The sequence below is a fragment of the Talpa occidentalis genome, unplaced genomic scaffold, assembly GCF_014898055.3.
Source record: "Talpa occidentalis isolate TD23 unplaced genomic scaffold, MPIMG_talOcc4v2.1 talOcc4.16, whole genome shotgun sequence".
NCBI classification, from domain to species: domain Eukaryota; kingdom Metazoa; phylum Chordata; class Mammalia; order Eulipotyphla; family Talpidae; genus Talpa; species Talpa occidentalis.
This window is the reverse complement of record NW_023601653.1, coordinates 38136041-38159808: the sequence shown is the minus strand read 5'-3', so window position 1 is coordinate 38159808 and position 23768 is coordinate 38136041. Positions and strand designations below refer to the sequence as shown.

Sequence of the window (23768 nt, the reverse complement as noted above, 5' to 3'; positions counted from 1 at the left end):
GGAGACCCCCGTGGGCCCAGCCAATCAGCAAAAGACACAACACAGAGCTACCCAAAGGCCAAATCGCCTATCCTTGCCTACTGTACCCATATAAGCACCTGCTTCTTGCTCCCTCGGTGGCTATCCACTCAGGACCCATCTCCGCTCTGACAGCTTTCTTGTTCTTCTGCTTGTCTATCAATAAATCTCTTGCTTTTCTATAACTTTGGCCTCAATGTTGAATTCTTTCCTCGCCTGAAGACAAGAACCTAGAAAGAGTCCTTCGGGGGTCCTCAGACTCCGGGCCTGCTCCCAAAACCCCAATTCAAGACTGAGATAGCAGCACCCGTGTAATGAGACCTGGGAGAAGAAGGCATTAGCCCTGTTTCCAAGAAGTTTATAATCGCTGAAGAACATATACAGGAACACGGGTGTTTGTAATAGTAGGTAAATTCTACCAAAGGCAAACACTTCCATAAAGGAAAAAGCTTCCATCCAACATAGGATAACAGGCAATGGAGGATGGGTGGGTATGGTTCAGTAAGACTCTGAACAGTTAAATTAATTAAAATTCCACCTGAGGTCTTACCTGCAGGAGTCTGTCATAGGGCTTTAAGCCACCAAGATCTCCTGGGCCAGCCGGGCGAATATTTTTGACATATACTCCTTTTTCTAGCAAGCCATCTGCCACACTGAACCCGAAGTCCTCCATGTCAGAGCCCTTGTACAAGGTCACCTGGGAAGTAAAGTGATGCGAAGGAGATATTTAGCTAGGCTGCAGGCTGCTGCTTGTGAAACTTTTTGAGAAGCGATCTTTGCAAACTAATTTCAAAAACAATGCATTTGTAATAAGTTAGCTGCCCACAACCCTGCAGCTTTCTCCCTTTCCCTAGAACATCTTTGGAATTTGTGAAGTCCCATCTGCAACTGGAAGAAAGAAAACTGCTAGGGACTCCTGTCTTTTTTTCAAAATCACAACCAGCAGGTAAACAGGTAAGAATTCCCCACAGGCAGGTTGAGGTCTGTTTTCCTGGAACCCCACACTCCCCCACCCCACCATCCCTATGGTGCTGGGAGCAGTTAGGGACCCAGCCAGAGCCTCTCCTTGCTGCCCACCCCTGCCTGGTGCTGCGCTGGGTACAGAGCTCAGCATATCCCTGTCCTCTGAGCAACTACCATGGAACCTCACTTTATTTGCTAGTGGACTCAATCAGGTCCTCAGCACTGTTGGCAAAATACCACTTATAAGATCTGAAAGTGTTTCTGTAATAAACACCTGGCTCTGAGGTCTGGCTTGATTAGCTCCCTGAGTACTTGTCCAGGGTTGGGTTTAACAACTTGACATTTACCTTCTAAGCTGCCGACCTCAGCTGGCGCTGTCTGCACCTGAGGGCAACTGCTGCCCTTAAAGCATCTCCCAATCCTCCTTCCTCACCTAACCCCCTGCAAGAGTTGGTCTGAGGTTCTTTCATGAAATCATATGTACAGTCATCAAATGTCGATGGAGTCCCTATTACATCCTAAGATTACTTATTCACTGAGGGCCTCCCTGGTGGTGCAAAGGGTTAAGACACAGCCCTATAAAGCTATCCACAGCTTTTGCAGCACAAGTTCGATCCCCAGCTAGGGAGGTGACCCATGTGGCACAGCAGACCTCTCCTGTCTCACCCACTGCTCCCCTCAGCAGTGTATTTCAGTCAATCTGCCTGTTCTGCTCCCCACTCTGTCTCTGGTGAATCCTCTCACCCTCCATACTTCTGGCCTACACCCCAGTTCTTGTATGCATAAATAAATAAATCAATCTAAAAAAAAAAACCAAGAAGTAATATTCACTGAGCTCACAATGGTGGACACCGTCAGGGGCTTTTACTCAGCCCTTTATGCTCATATAACTCTGTACCAGGCTACTATTTTCCCAGAAGTCTACTGATGGCCTCCCCCAAACTGATGCAGACTTCAAGTAATGATTGGGTTTACTTCTTTGGGGGAGGGAGTTACTTGTTTTATATCCTACTGGTTTTAAAATAAATGTATTTTATGACTGTACAAGTGATACAAGAATGCATTGTTGTAAAACGGTATAAAGTTCAAAGCTGTACAGGGCAAAAGATGAAGATTAAAAGTTTTACAGCAGTTTTATTTTTTATGCTCAGTTTTACTTCAAAGAGCTACGATATATTGAAAGTAATACAAAAGTGGTCAGTTTGTGGATTTTTATTTTACTAAACATAGAGCTGGGTCAATACCATCCACCAGGCAGCTCTAGTGGGTACTGCCACATTAAAGGTGAGAAAAGTCAGGGTCTCCCTGGTGGCGCAAGGCATTAAGACGCAACCTATAAAGCAATCCACAGCCTCTGCAGCACGAGCTCGATCTCCCGGTCAGCCAGGAAGCTACCCACATGGTGCAGCAGACCTCTCCTGACTCGCCGGCTACTCCCCTCAGCAGTGTTACTTCGGTCAATCTACCTGTTCTGTGACCCACTCTGTGTCTGGTGAATTCTCTCACTCCCACACCTCTGGCCTATGCCCCAGCTCTTGCATGCATAAATAAACAAATATTTTTTAAAAAGGTGAGAAAAGTCAACGTTATAGGAGCTGAGAACCCCGCCCATGGTCCTGTAGGTAATGGATGGGGGGGCCGCGTCTGTCTTGACACCAGACTCCAAGCACTGGGCCATTATGCTCCCTCAGCATTACAGGTACCTTACTCCACAGGTCCTAGATACACTTTTTAAAATTTTTAATTTTTTAAACCATATTTTAGAATCTCTGAAATCAGGGGCTCTCTGGTGGCACAAGGGGTTAAGTCTCAGCATTATCAAGCTATCAGCAGCCACTGCAGCATGAGGAGTTTGATCCCTGGCCAGGGAGCTACCCACATGGTGCAGCAGACCTCTCCTGTCTTGCCTGCTGCTCCCCTCAGCAGTGTGTTTCAGTCAGTCTGCCTGTTCTGTTCCCCACTGTCTCTGGTGAATCTTCTCACGCCTTTGCCCCTCTGGCCTGTACCCCAGTTATTGTATGCATAAGTAAATAAAATAAATCTTTAAAAAAGAAAAATAAAATGTCTGAAATCAGGCTGTGTTTATAATTCAAGACATCTCAGATCCTGTGAGATAAAGCACATCAACATCCTACTGCTACTGGCCTCTCTCCCACAAGTTTAACTAGAAGAAAAGGGGCCTTAATTTTGTTGCAACTTTGTTTTAAGAAAAAGTGCCTAGCCACCTAAAGTGTGGTCCTGACTGGAGACTCTCACATCTCTAGGGATCGTGTTAAAGTTTAGAACTAGACGGACTGCAGCCCGAGTGACTTGGAGCACACTTAAATTTGCTCCATGAGTCAGCTCACAGATCAGAGGGGCTATTCATGTGCTGGAAAAGGAAGCAAAGGAACTACATTTAGTGAGATGACACTCTTTGCAGGTTCATTCCATCGCTGTATATGTGTGTGTGTGTTTGCACGTGCCCTGCTATGTGGCAACATTATTGTAAGGATGGAGATACAGCAGTTAACAAGATATAGTATTCCCGAATTTAGACTCAGAAAGATTCCTCATTTAATCTTAACAACCCTGCAAGATGAGTAAGAGTCCCGATTTTCAATGACGTAGTATGTATAAAGTCTTAAAATCTGAAATGACTTGAATTCTGTGGAAGCATCACTTCTAGATAAACTAGTGAACTGTAGAACTGTAACAGTGTGATAATCATACAAAGGGGAAGTTCCAGATTCCCTGCCCCATCTTCTAAGGAAGGGTGGAGCTGAGCAGCGAGGGGAAGCTAGAAAGGGCTTCGGTGAGAAGAGAGAGGAAAGAAGACAAGGAGGAGACTTGGAGGAGGCACCTGGAACAGAGAGACACGTGAAGAAGAAACTGTACTTGCTTCTTGGCATTGGACCTGTACCAAGGATGTGATCACACTTTGAAGCAACCCTGGCATTTACCCATGAGGGGATGGGTGACTGGTTGTTTCTTGGGGAAACTATTTTAAGTTTCTCTTCTCTCTATTGCACACTAATTGCATTAGTTATTTTTTTATTGAAGCTCTTATGCACTAGGGTATGCATTGTTTTTATGTGGCATATGGTGCAACCCATTTAAGGCAGGCAGATTTGGGGGTCTGGAGATGCCCCTTAGTCTGCCTGTTAACAGATCGGATGTGTGTGTGCATGTAGAAATTGAGTCCTTCATCGGACATGCACTCTGATGATGCAAAAGGAGATGTAGGTTCAGATTGAATGAGTGAGCCCCAGCAAAACTCCCCCAGCAAAACTCATCAGGAGGGGAGAAGTCTTCGCTGGTGACCTGGTCTCAGGTAAAAGTCTTAGGGGAGTACGTGGGAGATGCCCACCAAGCTCCTTGAGGGGGTCAAAGATCTTCATTTTTGTTCATTGATAAATCCCAACCTCCCAAGATGGTACCTGCCATGTGGTAGGATTAGTATAAGTGAATAAATGAATTATTATTAGTAATTATGAATTATTATTAGTATTATTAGTAGTAGTATATTAGAATAAATGAAATGAGAGGTTCTGACATACCATATAGCTGAGTTTGGAACCAGTCAGGACTGGCCACGATGTGCTGAGTGTGAACTTACAAGGGATTTAATTCTAGGGTGGACACCACGCTCCTGCTTCTAGACCCTGCCCTCTCTTGCCTCAGGTCCCTGCGGGGAATTAGCCAGGCCCAGGCTGCAGGTGGCAGTGGCTGGGGCAGGGCCATGCAAAGCTTCATGGCGACACCTTGTGGCCACGAGAGGTTACAGCACCTCTGGCACGGGCGCCAGGCCTGCCCCACCTCTGAGCAGAGGGATCAGGGTTCTTGGAAAGGGAGGGTGGTGGGGTGGCGTGGCCTCCAGTGGGAGATGTGGACTTCTTGCTTATAAGGCTGGTGGTACTTGAATAAAGTAGGCTAAGAGGTACAGGAGATTATTTTCTTTACCCAAAACAGGGAAATGAAAGTGCAGAGGGTTAGACTCTTGCTCAAAGCTAGCAAGCAACAGAGAAGTGGTTTAAGCCCCGTGGTTCTGACTGTGAAGCGTGGATCTCCCCACAGGGCACTGTTTCTTTTCCTAGCACATGGTTGCAGAAAAAAAGATTTAATTAAAAAAATAAAATAAAATGAAGACTGGGTTCCCTCCCCCACCTAAAACCCCCCAAAAACCTCCTTGTTTAATGGAGGGTAAGAGTAGAAAATTTGGAATGGAGGTGTCACAAGGCCAGCAACTGGAGGTGGGGGTAGAAATGACTCACATAGTCTTTAAACCAGCCATAGAAATGAAAAATCCTTAGGCTCCAACTGCCATAGCAGGTATCAGATGCTATAGAAAGTATCTGGAGGCGCAGACCAGAGGGGGGATGTGGAGATTGAGGCCACTGTAGGGAATCCCTGGTTCTTATGTTTCTTACAAATCAACCTAGTCACGCCCTACAGGTGATTAATTTAACAACAGGTAACAATTCCACAAAGGAATGCATGTATTTTATGGGAGGAATCCCTCCCAAAAAGAACACTAATAATAATACCAGCACAATTTCTGCACTGGCAAGATCTGCTTGCATGTGTCTGTGCATGTAATCTCTTGCCTTTCCTTTTCTTTGGGTATAACTAACAGTCTCTGCCTCACTGTGTGCCACTGAAAGGGAGCTCTGGTGAAACTTTTCTCAGAGGTGAAATCCAAGGGCCCTGTTCTCTGAACTCAACACCCCTCCAAATTGACATCAGCAGTGGAGAATTTTTAGGCCTGTCTATAATTACGATTTTCCCTTAGTCCACAGGACAGGAGCGCTCTGGCCTGCTCTCATAAGGTGAGGAGGGAGGACATCAGAGAAATTTTTCCACGAAAAATTTCTAACATTTTCAAGAGCTTAAGGGCAGTGACTCTATATATGCATCACTCAGATCCAGTCACCACTCAGAGGCTGCCACCCTCATCCACTCTTTCTTCTTCTTTGGGGGAGTATTTTAAGGAACATGCAGTTTAGGACATCTCACTCCCACACACCTTAGTGTGACTTTCTGAATAAAGATGATTTATACAGCCTCGCTGTCATGAACTCATTTGCAAAATTAACTTATTCCTTGATTTATTTCAATACCTAGTCCATAAAAAATTTTTCATCACTGTTTCAAATTGGTTTTTAGCATTGGTTTGTTCAAATCAGGATCCCAACATGGTCCACATTTTTCTAAATGTTCTCTTCCCCAGAGCACATACCGATCTTCTTCTTCTGTGGACTTAGTGCGCAATGGTGTCCTTTGACTTTTTTTTTTTTTAAAGATTTATTTATTTATGCATATGAGAGCTGGGGTACAGGCCAGAGGTGTGTGTGTGGGGGATGAGAGGATTCACTAGAGACAGAGTGGGGAACAGAACAGGAGCATTGACTGAGATGCACTGCTGAGGGGAGCAGCGGGTGAGTCAGGAGAGGTCTGCTGTGCCATCTGGGTAGCCCCCTGGCTGTGTTGAACTCGTGTTGCAGTGGCTGCAGACAGCTTCATAGTGCTGTGTCTTAACCCCTTGTGCCACCAGGGAGGCCCTGGTTTCCTTTGTCTTATAGCATGTTCTTCTACCCCCACATTCCCTCTTAACGGGCCTTAGCTCTGGATGCTTGAATTGAGTCAGGATTGGTTTTGAGAGGGAAGGGAAGGGCTGGATCACAGGTGTGCTTCCGACATCACATGACTCAGGGTCCAGTTGTCCCACTTTGGATTGAGGTGATGACAGCTAAATCTGCCATTGTAAGGTTCCTTATCAATCTTTAATCGTCATCCATCGATGACTCTGAATCCATAATTTCATTAGGTGTTGCAAAATGAAAATCTTTTCTAATCCTTTAATCTTTTATGTTTATTAGCTAGAGTTCATTTTTTGTTTGTTTACTTTGATTTAGCCAGAATTCTTCTCTAAAGAATTTCCCTTTCTTCAATTAGTGCTGTTTGGCCACTCTCGGTGCAGTTGGTTCAAGAAAAGAGGAATAATGCTCATTCTTTCCTTCTGTTTTTTTTTTTTGAATAGGGAATTAGGGTATCAAATGCTTCCAATGGGGATTATTTTTTTAGAGGGGGGAGAAAGGAAGGGATGATTTTTTTAAAAGATTTATTTATTTATTTATACAAGCATGGGCACAGTCAGAGGTGCCGGAGGGTGAGAGAATTCACCAGAGCCAGAGCAGAGAACAGAACAGGCAGACTGATGAAGTACACTGCTGAGGGGAGCAGCGGGAGTGGCAGGAGAGGTCTGTGCGCCATGTGGACCCTTGCCGGCCAGCTGGGGATCGAACTGGTGCTGCAGAGGCTGCGGGCAGCTTTGCAGCCCAGTGCTCAACTGCTGCACCACCGGGGAGGCCTGAGGGATGACTTTTGTAAAGTCTCAGTATAAACCTACAGGGGAATGTGTGTGTGTGTGTGTGTGTGTGTGTACTCACACACACATACATATGATGTCTTTCATATATATGCTATATTTATATATTTCAGTCAATTGCATCATTATTGGAGGGCGCTTAAATTGTCTCATCTTTGGCTAAGAGGAGTCCTTCACTTGATCCTCTGTTCTTTTTTTTTTTTTTTTAATTTATTTATTTTTATTTATACAAGCACTGGGTACAGTCAGAAGCGCGGGAGGGTGAGAGAATTCACCAGAGCCAGAGCGGGGAGCAGAGCTGGCAGAAGGACCGAAGTACACTGCTGAGGGGAGCAGCGGGCGGCAGGAGAGGTCTGCGCGCCATGTGGGACCCTCCTCCGAAGGCCAGGGAGTAGCTGGGGATCGAACTGGCGCTGCAGAGGCTGTGGGCAGCTTTGCAACCCAGCGCTCAACCGCTGTGCCACCGGGGAGGCCCTCCTCTGGTCTTTTGATATGATCCATTTGTTCTGATACTTCTTTGCTTCTGGCACAAGATATCACAAACTCACTAAGACTATTTGCTGCCCCCAGTCTGGAATCAGCAATTCCTTGATTGGAGGAAACATTTCTAGTTTATATTCTAGTCCCTTTCGTCCACCTCCAGACTTTTCTCACAGGAAGGACAGGAAGAACAAGGGAAGAACGACAAAAAGGAGGACTCGAATAGCGAAGAGGCCTGGCCCCTTGCCATTCTTTGGGTCCTGACACTAATGGATGCAATCTTCTGCTCAAGGTCCCTGCTTATGGGCTCCTCCTGGGCTCCATCTGTGTCTTATCTGTGGGGTCACTGATCTTTTTGTTCCTTTTACATCTTTGTTTTCTCCATGTGACAAGCAGCATATCTGGGGGAAGGACCATCATCACTCTTCCTAAAGGGTGGTGCATTGCATCCTAGTTATCTCTGCTCCATCTTTAACTAGAGACGGGTGCAGTCCTACAGAGCCTGTGCATAGCCAGTTGGGTATGTCAGTCATTGCGTGCTCTCAGGCCCAGTCCCCCTCTAGGCATACCAGACTCTGCAGGTTGCAAAGCCTATACTTGCAGTGGATGTTAGGAACCTCACTTCTGTCTGAGCTCTGATGTATGTTTTCTAACAGAGTGAACCAAAATCCTTGCATTTAGAGGAACAGATGGGGTAGACTAGAATGGTAATGAAGCTTCATTGATCAAGTGGCCTCTGATCTTGGGTGTCTGCTCCACAGGCCAGAACCCAGGGGGAGTAGTAGGATGAGTGGCATCTAACACCACCACGCCAATAGCAGTAATATATCAGCCAAAACATTAGAGGCGGCTGTTAACCCGAGCTGGGTAGTAGATTAGCACACTAACTTTAAGGTCACAGTTGTTGGCTAAGAGACTTGGCTTTCCTATCTCTATGGCAAACTCTTCAGGATGAGAGGCTAATAAATGGTCTAATTGGAAAGTAATCTGTTCCTCTAGAAAAAGACTTCTTAAGTTAGAGGAGACTGAATTTTAATAGCCATCCCTTTGGTTCTCTTGGAAATCGCTTGACAAAAGCAAATAGCAAAAAATGAAAATATTTTAAAATTACACAACAGACAAGATTGTGAGAATCAATATTGCACCAAGAGAAGGAACACAGCTGACTGCTCTCAAAGCAGCAGCAATATATTGTGTCATGTAGCTGCTGCTGCCTTGTTTGGCTGGAAATTGGTGGTGGTTACTTTTGATTTATTTCCTGTCCAAAAATAATTCTCAGGATTTTGAGGTTGAAGTCGCTCCCCAGCCCGGCCAGATGAATCCCTTAGCCAGGCACTTTCCTTCATATGATTGCTTTTGATCTCCTAACAACTCTGTACAGCAAAATCATCCCCTTCCTGATAATGAGGACACTGACTCTTGAAGTTGATGGATGGACTTGTTCAGAGAGAATGGAGAAACTCTAGGATTCAGAGGGAGAATATCTGACCTTATTGGCTGTGTTTCTTGCACCAAATCATGAGTTTTTTCTGGACACACAATTTCCTAGCTGGTCAGGTAGCCTTTATCCATTTCCAAATGCCCAACAAACTAAGGATGAGTCATTTATCATGTCTGTAGCATTTCTTCTCATTCGGGCACCTTCTGTGACTTTCACCACGAGCATCTGTGTAAACTCTGCCTCACTGATCTTAGAGCTCCCGCCTAAGATCTTAGAGCTCTGGCCCCACCCCAGTGAAACAAGGTTTTTTTTTTTTTCAGGGTCTCTTCTGTGCTGACCAAAGGATACCTCGGAGAATCTGGACTATGAATTTAATGCTAGATTTTTCTGTTTGAAAAAAGTCAATGAGCCTCTTAGAATATAATACTCCAGGCAAGGACACAGCTCAAAAGCTCAGTTCAATTTTAACTATTCGTCAGCATGTGCTGCAATTGCTTCAAGCCCTCCCGAGAACAGAAGTTAACAGGAGACAGGAGCTCACCATGATTCAAGTTGAGCCTTGTTTTGTATTTCTAAGCAAGTCTATCCACATGTCTGAACAATGTCCTTGAGGTGAAGATCAGAAACCTAATGCTTGTGTTCTCAGTTTTGACACATGTGAATAATTTCAGCAGCATTCAACTTTCCTTACTCGGTTTTAAGGGCAAGTATATCTACTATCTTGAGCAAATCATCCAATGACAGCTGTTCCAAGCAGCTCCTCCTAAGGAGGCCCTGGCAGCCCTGTTATGGCTCAGCCCCGTGTCTGATGACCATAATGATCCAACCAACCCCTGCTTCAGAGATGGTGCTGGTTTCTCCGTAACTCAGTAGGCACTTGAGTTTATTCTCACAGACGCCACTGGAGAGCTCTGTTCCTTTTAACTTGACAATTCAAGTCATTGTGGTATTAAGACCAATCCTACACTACCTGTGGGGCTGGAAGGAAAAAATTAAAACATAGCCTCCCAATTGCATTCTTGCAGCCATCTCAGCTTATGCCACTCAAACTGATGGGTTTCAAGATAAAGTGGGTCAGGAAAGGCAGCTGCTTCCCTCCTGTCTGGGGAGTCTCTCCTTGGCAAGGGAGAGGAAGGGACAGCTGCTTCCCTGCTGCCTCCTGCTGCTCCCTGGCAAGTGTGTGGGCACCATGGACTTGAGAAATGAAAGCTCAACAATGACAGTCAGGAGCTCGGATTTGGGCTGTAAGTATGAGCAATCTGGGTGGACTTGGCTCCTCAGATGCCAAGTCCCTACCAAATAAGAGACACGGGTTTTAAGGTCTGAGACAGATTTATGTGTTGCTTTCTGAATTCAGCTCAGAGGATGTTCGCATCTATCATTTCACATCATACCAAAGAGGAGAGTTCCATCATTCTCCAAATTTTCCAACCTTGGGCAACTGAGGGTCACCAATTATTGTCAGCTCTGTGAGGGCCCATTCCTCTTGCGCCAGCCACCAGGCTGTAGGTAACTTTGGGTGCTTGTTTTGGAAACTATATTCTTTGTCTTTTCTGTATAGCACACTAATTGTATTAAAGTTCCTTTCCATTAAAGGTCTATATGTGTTGTCTTGCAGCAGGGGGCAAAACCTGTTTTAGAGCAGGCAGGTTTGGGGGTTCTGGGGTATCCCTCTCCCTGCCCTTAAACACTCCCTCTGTGCTGACTGACCTCCATTCTCCTTAGGCCTGTGTGGGCATCCTTGTTTCAGGGCCCCCTGCATCTCTGCATGGGATTATGCCCTCCACCCATCCTGTGGGATTTCGGGGCAAGGCTCACTGTCATTCAGGAAAGAAGACAAACACAGCTGACCAACCTCCCATGGCACCGAGCACTAGCAGTCTTGATTATATTTCCTCATTCCAAGAAGGGCTGTGGTCCAACGCTACAAAGATCCTCTACAAGGAAAGAGCTCTGTACCCCAACTAAGGGAAAGAAAGACAAGCTGGACCATCATGGATCCACTAGCATGTGGCCTTACCAATGTGGCCAAACCCTGCCAGACACTGCTATGGCAGAATGGGGGTGAGGACACTAGTGGAGTAGCCTCCACAAGGACCTGGACATTAGGCTGACAGTGACTCCCAGAGTGCTACACTGTAAGTGAAATACCCTCCTGATAAAACAGTATCTTATGGGCCTCCCTGGTGGCGCAAGGGGTTAAGACGCAACCTATGAAGCTATCCGCAGCCACTGCAGCATGAGTTCGATCCCCAGCCAGGGAGCTACCCACAGGGTGCAGCAGACCTCTCCTGATTTGTCCGCTGCTCCTCTCAGCAGTGTATTTCAGTAGATCTGCCTGTTCTGCTCCCTACTTTGTCTCTGGTGAATCCTTTCAGCCCCCACACCTCTGGCCTGTACCCCAGTTCTTGTATGCATAAATAAATAAATCTTTAAAAACCACTGTATCTTACAACTTATAAATACACACATTTGATCATAACAAACACATACAAAGATGAAAGAAGAGATCAATGAAAGAAACCAGGAAGAGGTGAATGACCCCAAGGTCAGAACTAAACTTAAGGGAAGCTGTTAATATTTCTGAAGAGAGTGGAGAGAGGTGATGGTGGGCCCCTTCCAGAGTGATAAGGTGAATAAACAAAGTGAGAGGTAAGGCACACTAGAACTCTAACAAGCCTGCCAAGGTCATTTGAGCCTAAAAGACTACAATTCTGTTTAACTTGCTATTTCTCTTGCTTGGGGCTCAGACTCTGCAAAGGTGGAAGGCAACTAATAGAAAAATGAGAAGATGCAAATGAGTTGTCTGTTAGAGATGAAAATGACTTCCGTCCATTAGAAAAGATAACCCCAAAGGGTTTCTTTTATTTCCCTATAAATCATTGTGCAACTTTAATTCTAACTTGGAAATCTTATTCCAGTATTCACCCCCCGCCGCCCATTGACTGAGATATATAGAAAGTTTTTTTATTTCCCTCTGAATAAGCCTTGTCATCTTGCTGTCATTCATCCTCATTAATGGTATCTTTTTTTGACACAAGCCAATCATTTCTACAAGAATTGTTTTTTTTTTTTAATTTTGAAAAGTATGTTTTAGCAGAATCATAGACAAGGGAAGCTGATGGAAATGATGCATTCTGAAGACTGTCAGGGTGGGATGCCATTACTTATTTAAAATATACAACCCAAACCCCAACCCCTGTACCAACCATGTTCTCTACAATGTCCCGACTGCTAGCCATCTCTGTTTTGCAGGGAAAGAATATGCTCGTCAGATTGATAGTTACTAATAAACTAGACACACATATATCTCCCTTTGTTAACAGATTCTCATTTTGGTAACACCTCCGTCTCTGGAGTCCCTAAGGCAGTCATCTGGGTCTGGTATGTTGAGGAGAATCTCCATTTCTGGGTTTCTGCCACTGTATGATTTTTTTTTAAAGATTTACTATTTATGCATACAAGAACTAGGGTACAGACCAGAGGTGCGGGATGGTGGTGGTGGTGAGAGGACTCACCAGAGACAGAGCGGGGAACAGAACAGGCAGACAGACTGAAATACACTGCTAAGGGGAGAAGCGGGCAAGACAGGAGAGGTCTGCTGTGCCATGTGGGTAGTTTCCTGGCCGTCTGGGTATTGAACTCGTGCTGCAGAGGCTGCGGAGGGCTTCACATGCTGTGCTTAACCCATTGTGCCACCAGGGAGGTCTCCGCCACTGCATGATTGAGGCAAGACTGGATGATGGGGATTTCACCAGGAAATGGTATTCGTGAAGTCTTCATTCCTGATAAAAGGTGATCTATGCCTTTCTTTGCTAAATGAGCAAACCCAGAGGATGACATGGTGAATGACAAACTGTTCTGATCAAATTCAGAGAGCAAAGTCTGTGTTCTTGCAATTCATCACTCCTCGCTTGAGGAAAGAGAAGTTGGATCTAGCAAAATTGGCAGACAAAAATAAAAAGTTCATATATTCAGTTTGTTGTTTTAGCTTTTAGTGACTTCCATTGTAAGCCAATTCTACACTAGCTATTTGGAGGGCTGGGCATGGCAATATGGACTCACTTGACCTTGAGCACTAACTCTGAATATTTGGCAAATAAAGAAACATGGGCCCAAATCACATATGTATTTCCATTTTATATTTCCTTTGAGGGCTGGGCTTGTTCCTGACTTGGGGAGAATATTCCAAAAGAAGCTGGCATTAAACAACAAAAATGACACTCCTTTCACAGAGTAATACAAGTTTATGATGTCAAGAACAAAAGTTCCCTCACAAAAACACTCAAATAGCTTGAAAATGATAGTGAACTTGGCTGGGGAAAAGTTGATGGTAGCAAAAGCAGCTACAAGTAAAAAAGGGGTTCTTTATATGTGATTCAAATATTCAAGGTCTTGCCACTAGTGGCCATTAAAAAAAGCAGAAGCTGGAAATTTTTTTAAGACCCATCTGTGAAAAGGTGTATGAAAATAGCTGTATACAATTAAGAAGTATCACTGTATTGAATGATTCATGTCACAGGGCAAAAGGAAACGTTAATAACCTTATTTTAAAAAAAGGCCAAATGTTCCAATGACAACATTCTTTTGCCTTAAAGTGCACAGAGAAGTGAAGCTAGAATTCATTTCAGAAATAGATTAAGTAGACCCCAAAGGATATTTAAGCTTCAGAAGGGAAAGAGGGTTATCAATGAACTGTAGCTAAAATCACAGGCTGCTTATCTGCAAAGAGCGAGAATCTGCAATAAGCTAGAGGAGAAACCAGAATTCATTTTAAAGATAAAATCCAGAAGCTCCAGGGCCAAAGACACAACCTCATTTCCTCCTTACCCAGCCACCTAGCTGTTGCCTATGATTTCACTGAAACAGAATAATCCCCTCCAGTTAGCATAGCCTGAGGCAGCGAGTGCTTCTCAATCTTTAGGGCACAAAAGAATTCATTGAAAAGATTCCTAAAATGTAGATTCTTGACCTGCACTCCCCCAAAATCCTGCCTCTTGTGAGTGGGGTTGAGGAAGCTGAGTTCTAACTAGTCCCCCATGTGATGGCGGGAGAGGTCATCAGGAGTTCTCATTCAAACTGCCATGTGCAGCTGTGGTCAGAAAAACTTTGGTGGAAATCCACTAATAAATCTCAAAATCAGCTTAATGTGATCACATTAGAAAAGAAACAAAACACTGAAAATGTTAATGTGTAGTTTTTCAATTTATTCATACATGTTTGGGTATATGTGTTGAAATATAAGATAAGGCCTCCCTGGTGGTGCAATGGGTTAAGCACAGCACTGTGAAGCTATCCGCAGCCCCTGCAGCATGAGTTCAATCTTTGGGCCGGCCAGGGAGCTGCCCACATGGCACGGCAGACCTCTCCTGACTCGCTTGCTTCTCCCCTTAGCAGTGTATTTCAGTCAGTCTGCCTGTTCTGTTCCCCACTCTGTCTCTGGTGAATCTTCTCACTCCTTGACCTCTGGCCTGTACCCCAGTTCTTGTATGCATAAATAAATAAATCTTAAAAAAAAAGAAATATAAGATAAAATGTATTTTGAACTATGCATCTCAGCCAAGATAATTCAAAAGGCAACAATATAAGGGGACATGAGTATCACTTCCTTGTGACCCCTTCACTGTCCTCCCAAGCCTGCCCACTAAGTTCCAATCATGACTCCAGTTCCCCCGTCCACACAGACAAAAAGGAAGTAAAAATGTTAGAGGACCAGTAAAGAGCAAACGGAGCCAGTGAATGGTGTTCTGAATGATTTCCACCCCAGCGACTTCATGGACACCCTGCCCGCCTTCTGTTTCCATGCTGACAAGATCTCAGGAGCCAAGGGTTACAACTCCCAGCAGAGCCTGACCTGACTTCCTGAACAGAGGATCACTGGGAACTAGGGGTGGAGTTAAGAATGGTTTGTAATTGAACATTTTTCCTGTTTTTCCTCTTTTGTTTCTGCAGCCCCAACTTGCCTGAAAGAACCTTGGGCGAGGGACATGTAGAGAGGCTGCTGCTGGTCCCAAGCAGAGACAGTGACAGTCATTATCTTGAATTCATGATGGATATGTGGTATATCTTGCATTCTCTCTATTTCCTTCTGTTCCAGCTATCTGGAACCTGCCTAACCCCCTTTCTTGTGGTTCCTTGCCAGAAGGTGCCTCTGAGACTTATGGCAGGCTCTCAAGCCTCAGTCACCCCACTTTGAGCCAAGTCTATAAGACTGGTATTTTCCCATGAGGGAATGGGTAATTTTTGGAGGTTTTTTTTTAATTAATTTATTTATACAAGCACTAGGTACAGTCAGAAGCGCGGGAGGGTGAGAGAATTCACCAGAGCCAGAGCGGGGAGCAGAACAGGCAGAAGGATTGAAGTACACTGCTGAGGGGAGCAGCGGGTGGCAGGAGAGGTCTGCTTGCCATGTGGGACCCTTGCCAGCGGCCGGGGATCGAACCGGTGCTGCAGAGTCTGTGGACAACTTCGCAGCCCAACACTCAACCGCTGCGCCACCAAGGGAGGCCCAATTTTTGGAGTTTTATGGGGAAAATATTATTTGAAATCCTTTCTTCTCTCTCTCTTTCTTTAGACACCAATCCTATTAAAAATTGAACACAGGGCCTACCCAGTGGTGCAGCTCGTTGAGCGCAGCGCTGTGAAGCTGTCCACAGCCTCTGCAGTGCCAGTTCGATCCCTGCCAGCCTCGGAGCAACCCACATGGCGAGCAGACCTCTCCTGTCTTGCCTGCTGCTCACCTCAGCAGTGTATTTTGTTAGGCTGCCTGTTCTGCTCCCTGCTCTGTTCTGCTCCCCGCTCTGTCTCGGGTGAATCCTCTCACCTTTCCGGGCCTCTCCCCTGTACCCAGGGTACCCCTGTACCCCTGTACTCTTGTGTAAAAATATATAAATATTAAAAAAAATTGAAGACACTAAGAGACTGCTTACTTTGCCTCTGTGCTCGTGAAGTTCCCCTGCAGTTGTCCTCTAACAAGATTGTGTTTCTCTGTTTTTTTCTCAGGTATCAGGAAGGACAATTAGCTTTTTGGTTTCATAAATGAATCTGAACCACTTAAAGAAAGACCTGTCAGGACCCAGTAGAGCTTGAGACATAACAAGAAGAAATGGTGAGGATGAGCGGGTTGAAAATAATGGGTAAGCCCACATTTTATTCTTTCTGTATTAAGATGATGTTAATAACTTATCACCTGGAGATGAGCAGCTTTGCTTTTTTTTTTTCCTCCCTAGGAACAGGGATAGATACTTGCCCATTAGTGCATATCTTCATTATCCAGCTTATAGCGAAAATGGTATGAGTCTGCAGGTGCTGGCTGTGACACGAGCAGGTACACAACTTGTTCTCATGGAGACAGCTGTCACCAGTTGGCAAAGGGCCACAAGAGACAGCAGGAGGAAGACAACACCAGCATCCTCAGAATGGTGTGCTGTTTCCCTCCCCCAGCCTCTCCACTCTGTCCCTCATGGCCCCTCGGGAAGTCCTCCACTACATCCTTTTGGAAAAGTCCACAGAAGGGGCTCAGGAAATTGAAACCAGCCCTCACTGTGCTCTGGTGTTGGGCTTATCTTCAACTTCAGGAGGGATGTTTTTCTAATTCTCTGGGCCCCACTCCATCCCACCACCTGAAAGAACGCCTTTCCCGAATTTTTACAAAGATTTAGTACAGGCGAGGAGCAAACCAATGGGAGGATGGTTCATTTCCATCAACAAATCATGGTGCCTTTTAAGTGTCAGGTAATCCCAGTTTTCCAAAGGTACCCACATGCAAGAGATAGCACAATCACTGGACTTCCTCTGAGCACAGTGACTATTCCAGTGATCATTTCTCCTGTCAAGAACTTGGAAATTAGAAGTGTTTACCAGCAAATTTAAAAAAAAAAAAAGAAAGAAAAGATACTACTATATGAGCATAAACCACTCCAGGAATTTCACATGGTCAGGCTGTAAGTTTCTCTGCTACTTTTTCTTTTCTTTTCTTTTCTTTTTTTTTTTTTTAAGATTTATTTATTTATGCATACGAGAGCTGGGGCACAGGCCAGAGGTGTGGAGGGTGAGAAGATTCACCAGAGACAGAGTGGGGAACAGAACAGACAGACTAACTGAAACACACTGCTGAGGGGAGCAGCGGGCAAGTCAGGAGAGGTCTGCGGTGCCATGTGGGTAGCTCCCTGGCCAGCTGGGGATCAAACTCGTGCTGCAGCACTGGGCTGTGGATAGCTTCATAGGTTGCATCTTAACCCCTTGCGCCTCTCTGCTACTTTTTCACTTACCCAGATCATTTTAGGCATCTTATAAAGGAAGAAGAATGGGCACCATCCATTTTTGAGAGTTTTATTTGTTTGGGATCAATAGAGAAAAAAAGTGATACTCCACAGGAAATGGACTTATTGCTACCATTCAGGGGAAGGGACTGAAGTGAAGGGAAAAAACATCTGTGTCTGTGACCCTGTGGCTCCCAATTCATACATCTCCACACGAATGTTCTGCCGGCCTACCCACCAGTACTCGTGTGCTGGTGATGTGATGTTGCCTTTTTCCTTCTTAAACAAGATCTGTCTTCAGCAGTCACTTTTTAAACCTCAGCTACAGCAACTTGCACATCTGGTTCACCTTCATTGTCTTTTCCAAATGTTCTCAGTTCAAGAGGGATGGGGAAGCAGGTCTTTTTCATTACTGGACTCTCAATAATCTTCCCTTGAGGAGATTGCTTCACTCCAGGAGAAATGACTCTATTTTGGGCCTCCCCAGTGGTGCAGCGGTTTGAGCGCAGTGCTATGAAGCTGTCTGCAGCCTCTGCAGCGCCGGTTTGATTACCGGCCGGCCAGGGAGATACCCACATGGCATGGCAGACCTCTCCTGTCTTGCCCGCTGCTCCCCTCAGCAGTGTATTTCGGTCCTTCTGCCTCTTCTGCTCCCCACTCTGTCTCTGGTGAATTCTCTCACCCTCCCGTGCCTCTGGCTTGTACCCCAGTGCTTGTATAAATAAATCTTTTTAAAAAAAGGAAATGACTATTTTATATTTTCTATTTCTCTACCCTGTAGCGACATGGATAATAAGTATCTGTTATGAAGGTAATTATAAGGGCTACAACTGAAAAACAGCACATAGTAGGCACTCAATACATGTTGGTATACTTTCCCTTTGATGCTGAAGAAGAGTAGGTAACCAAGCATATTCTTCTCTACCTGGACAGTACAATTTTGGAGACAAGGGAAAGGTAGCTGTTCCAGACACTAGGGGAAAATCAGGAGGGGCCAGCCTGCTTGTATAACAGAATTAGCATTGACTATGCAGCCTTCTGCAATTTAATCGTCACTGGAGTCTTTAGCGCCACCTAATTTTGTTTGTCATATTAGGATATGTGATGGGGGTGAAGGCTGGTGTTTACCAGACATAGCAATTCAGGGTAGCTAGCTGAACAAGCTAGTTTATGGCAAGGGCTAAACCTGGGTCCCCATCCTAAAATGTCAGAAACTTCTTGGTGGTTCTGTTAAGTCTACAATTCCTCTTGATACACAGGCACTGATTCTAGGCTCTGTTCATGTTAGAGTCCCTCAATGCACCACAATTTTTGACCTCCCTTTGCACATGCTTTTTCTATGGTTGAAATGTCCTTCCATCTTTTATCTTCCCATAGAGTCAACACCTACTTCTAGAAAGCCTTTCCTGTATCTTCTCTAACGGGTTAGGGTCCACCCTTGGTCCCCCAAAGCAGCCCAGTCTGCCTCTATTATTGTCCTTACCCTACTATAACAGTCCCACTGTTTCTCAGACTGTCTCTCCGCTAGACATGTGCTCCCTGGCTTCACAGTAGTCTTTAAGTAAATGAAGGTACAATATATGTGTTAAATGAATACACGAGTGAGTGTGAGAATAAAACCCAGGATTGGAAGACAAAGTTCAGAACCCAGCTTCCTATATAATCCTTTCTTTCATAATGTCCTCTGTCGATTGCCAAATAAATAGCTAGCTTTAATGGCGACTAGGGAAACTTGAGTCTTTATAAGAAAAAGGGAGTTACTGGTCTGTTATCTCTTCAAGCTGCCATTTATTTGCACTTCTGGATAAGACAAAAATTAATTTGTAGTAAATACATTATTAACTACAGAGAGAGTCTGGGCTCTCAAGAAGAGGGTAAGCTTGTTAATACATCATTACACCTATGTATTGACTAAAAACAAAGCATTGGCTCTAAAAAGAAAGCCACATACCTCTCCCTACTACTATCCTCATTGGCCCAGGTTCTGTAAACACTATCACTGACATATGCCTTGTTTAAACTCCGCCACGATCCCTGCAGTTCTGCTGTATGCAGTATTGGATTTTCTTCCATGAAGCTACTGTAGGCAGAGATGGAACATAAGAAGAGCTTACCCTGTTCTGAACCAAAATACCAAAATTAAGTCTTAAAGGGACCTCTGCACCCTGAATAATATAACCATCTACTGCTAAGTCTGTAATTAAGAACTAAACCTTCTCACATTAAGGCAGAAACCCCTTTGCAGTGACATTACGAGGCTATGACACTTACAAACCAACTCCTCAAACCTCTGTGCAAAACTGGAGCCTCAAATTTTTGTAAGAAAAGTCTGGCCATAAATATATTTGTGATCAATTCACTGCTTGCAAGACAATTTCCCCTGTTTTAGGGTAGCCGCCAAAAGATTGGAGAACAAAGTCTCTGACGGTCTGCCCTTAAGCTCTGGCTTTTCTCCTGGGCTGAGCCCACATAGATAGTCACCACGGGGTTAGCAAGAGGACGCTCATGCTACCCACGTGACCCTAGGTAAGGGCGGGACGCTTCCTGACCTTGTGCAGCTCCACAGGTGTTGGCGACATGATCTCCTTTATTTCTTGTTTCATTTTTCTCAGGGTGACGGACTTCCTGCCCACATCCGAGGGCAGGGTGTTGCTCCGAGTTGTCTGACTGTAGTGTGGCCGAGAGCTGCCCCGTTCCTGGAAGCTGGCCTGTCGCCCCAGCTGACTGCGAGGTGTTGGGGCCTCATGATTCAAACTCATCGTGCTCCCCGACATAATTGTTGCCTGCGGCATTGACAATTTTCAGAAACAATTAAACCATGGACTAAGAAAAGGGTTTGGTTGTTCAACTTTAAGCACATTTCTCCTTCCACCCAGTCAAAATACAGTCTCTTCAGGGCATAAACAAAGGCCGGAGAATGGACGCACTAATTGAACTATGGAAGTCTAGGAAAATGCTTTGCAATTGACATTTACAATGTGCATCTTAAATCCAATTTAAGTACTTAAGTGATTCAGTTTATTTAATCAAATACCACTCCTGGCAGTTTTGAGGCAAATTGAAAAGCGCTAACATTTGCTTACTGCAAACTACATTTTAAGCATTAACTTTCCATTGAGTGGGCTCAACAGATGGGATTCAGGAGGCCCCTTCCAATACATCTTACAGAAATGAACTGAGAACTTCTCAGTGGGGACCAGGCTGTTTCCAGTCCCAACTGAACGTCGCAGTTGGCTGAAAAGAAGGGCTATAGTGATACGCAACCAAAGGCTTCCACCATGCCCCCTGCCAGCAGATATACCATCTTTCCTTCACCAAGTGGTCTGCCCCAGAAAGTCTGTGGAACAGCTTGGCCTCCACAACACAGGTGTAGGTCAACATTTCTTAAAGAAATAGCCTCTGTGTAAGCTCTTCCAGACTGGATGAAGAGAAATCATTTATTATGCTGTAGACTCAACCCTTTGCTCAAAAGCTATGAGACTAGGAGTGGATTTTACCAGTGAATTGGAAAAGTCTGCTCAGTTTCAAATATGCTCCCTGTATAACTCATAAGGGATGGCAAGATTAGATTCCAAATATGAATGAGTGTCAGAAGTGGATTTGAAACTAGTGTGATTTGGGGGATGCTCATTTCTCATCATTAGAGGTTGCTAGACTTTTGAAAATATGCTGGCAGCCAGCTGTGTAATCTAATCTGATGGTTATATGAAGGTAAACTAGCATCAGTGACTCTACCTGAAATCATGGGACTAGAATGCAAGTTCTATTGTGTATGTCATATTGCTGGGTACAACATGAGTCAGTGGTTTACATTAATCACAATGCTAAAAACAACAGAAGCATAATTTGTTGAGTCCTTTGAATGTATTCACCCATTTAATCATGTAGTGAAGTAGTAAGTACTATTGTCCTTCTTAATGTACAGGTGACAAAACTGAGACACAAAAGGTCCGATTGATCCAAGGTCACCTACATAGTAAATGAGCCAAGGACACTATCTAAAATTATTGCTGAGGAGGGAATACAGCAATTGGAAAAACCTAATTTGTTATCTTTCTAAGATTTTATAATTCCAAGATTCACCTGGTCTTCAGCTCTACACACACCACTAACAAGATCTTTGAATGACAGCCAAGTATAGGAGCAAATGTAGATATAGCTACAACTCTGTTGGGAAAAAAAAACAAAATAAGTAAAATTACTAATACTCTGACTAGATCAGTTACCTCATTGATACTTTTGAAAAAAAGAAAATTATAAAAGTAAGTTACTGCTCATTGAACATTGATATATGATAAGCATTACATATATGTATGTCTATAAAGTATTATTATTGTTATAATAACCACATAGGGTAAGCATTACAATTATCATATCACTCCATTGTAGTGAAGGCAAGGGATGACTGGATAAGTTAAGCAACCTTTGTAATCTGACTCCAGAACCTTTATTCTTGACTAGGGTATGCTGCTTCTCAGTCAAGTATTAGTTCAAAACATAAAAATGACTTTTTAGTACATAAAACCCCCTCATGTTAAAATCAGCGTGGAGTCTCCATATTATGGCTTATTTCAGGGGGAAAAAACTTTTAAAAGTGGACACTTTTGATTATTAACTTTGTTGATGACATGGAATATCCTTTCTTAGCACCTAATTCCCATAGGTCATTTCTTAGTTTAATCTACTATCACTGAAAGCACCCAGTTTTCTTACTGCAGTGATCATCTGTTTATTGTTTTCATCTACTCAGACTAGTTATTTGCTTTGAAAACGTCTATTTTTTATATTATTTTTTTTATGAGAACAGCAGGAAACATATTGGAAGAAAAATACTTAACCATTACAACTTGGAGAAAACTGTTCTGCTCTGGTAAGTCTCAGCCACACCAGAAGTTATAAAGCTGATCTAGAAAGGGTTCTGATAGAAGAAAGCACATATTCTCTGTACTCTTTAATTCAAGTTTCAAAGCACAATTTGACTGCTCAAAGAGAACTTCAATTGACTTAGTGACATTTATGAAGGAACATGAAAATTAACACACAAATATAAAAACTAGAAAAGTAAAAAAACAGCTATTTTAACTTCTCTAGGATTTGTATTTGCTTCAAGAGTATGTATTGCCTGCTTGCTTTTGGAACAACTCACAATTTACAGTTATAATTTTCTCTTTCAAAATTATCATCAAGATAACTGATACTATGAGGGGTATGTCCAAGAGTTCACTGATGTTTAGTTAAGCCTTCCTCTGTTATAATAATAATTACAGCAAAGTTCATTCACCAAAAAATGAAAAAAAAAAATTCTATTGAGGGCCTCCCCGGTGGCGCAGCGGTTGAGCGCTGGGTTGCGAGGCTGCCTGCAGCCTCTGCAGCCGGTTCAATCCCCGGCTGCTCCCCGGCCACCGGAGGAGGGTCCCACATGGCACGCGGACCTCTCCTGCCGCCCGCTGCTCCCCTCAGCAGTGTCCTTCGGTCCTTCTGCCTGCTCTGCTCCCCGCTCTGGCTCTGGTGAATTCTCTCGCCCTCCCGCGCTTCTGACTGTACCCAGTGCATGTATAAACCAAACAAACAAACAAATAATAAATAAATAAATAAGACATGCCTCTAGAAAATTAAAAAAAAAAAATTCTATTGAACAATTTACTAAGTAACAAGTTGTGTTAAGTGCCATGTAAACATTACTCATTATCATTTCCATAATTTAAAGAAGTATCTGATAAGAGAGATTAAGTAACTTATTCCATGTCTTAATTTGAATCTTTCTTTTTTGCTAAAACTCACTTTTCAGTGCTAAAGTAGAATCTAAATTATTTCTATTCAGTGGGGAATATGACTAGTATAATTTTCATTTTTATTTCAATTGTAATAATTTTTCATCTTAGCTAATTTTCTAAATTTATTACAGTTACAGTATGCTTTAACTTTTTATACTGGATGTAAATTTCATATGCATAAACCTAGCTCCAATAATACTTCTTGATGGTAGCATTTCCAATCAAAGGATCAGAGTTCATTTAAACCAATAAATGAATATTCTTTGTGATAAAAGTGTAAAGACTAATTTATGGATTTGCCATTCACTCTTCTTAGTTGAGGCTTTAATTTCTGTTGCTTATAAATTCAACCTGTTTCCTTTCTAAATTTATAATCACAAGAGCTACCCCTACCCGAAGCTCTTAGAGAAAACAAATATTCTGGTACAATATAACTCCGGTGCTGATGGTTTGTTTTCATTAGA

General features: G+C 43.7%; 1 protein-coding gene across 14 annotated transcripts in view; it reads right to left on the bottom strand.

Moving 5' to 3' along the window:
* GRIP1 (glutamate receptor interacting protein 1) overlaps window positions 1–23768 on the bottom strand; it is a 694619-nt gene that overhangs the window by 9621 nt on the left and 661230 nt on the right. For 8 of the 14 annotated variants that reach the window (XM_054696252.1, XM_054696250.1, XM_054696251.1 and 5 more), the window contains 2 exons: window positions 20080–20313; window positions 569–715 (listed from right to left, as the gene is read on the bottom strand). In XM_054696252.1, the coding sequence (XP_054552227.1) occupies window positions 569–715; window positions 20080–20313 (381 nt within the window). Of the gene's footprint in view, window positions 1–568; window positions 716–20079; window positions 20314–21613; window positions 21698–23768 lie in introns of all 14 variants that reach the window. The other 6 variants (XM_054696249.1, XM_054696248.1, XM_037514035.2 and 3 more) reach the window with 1 other exon arrangement.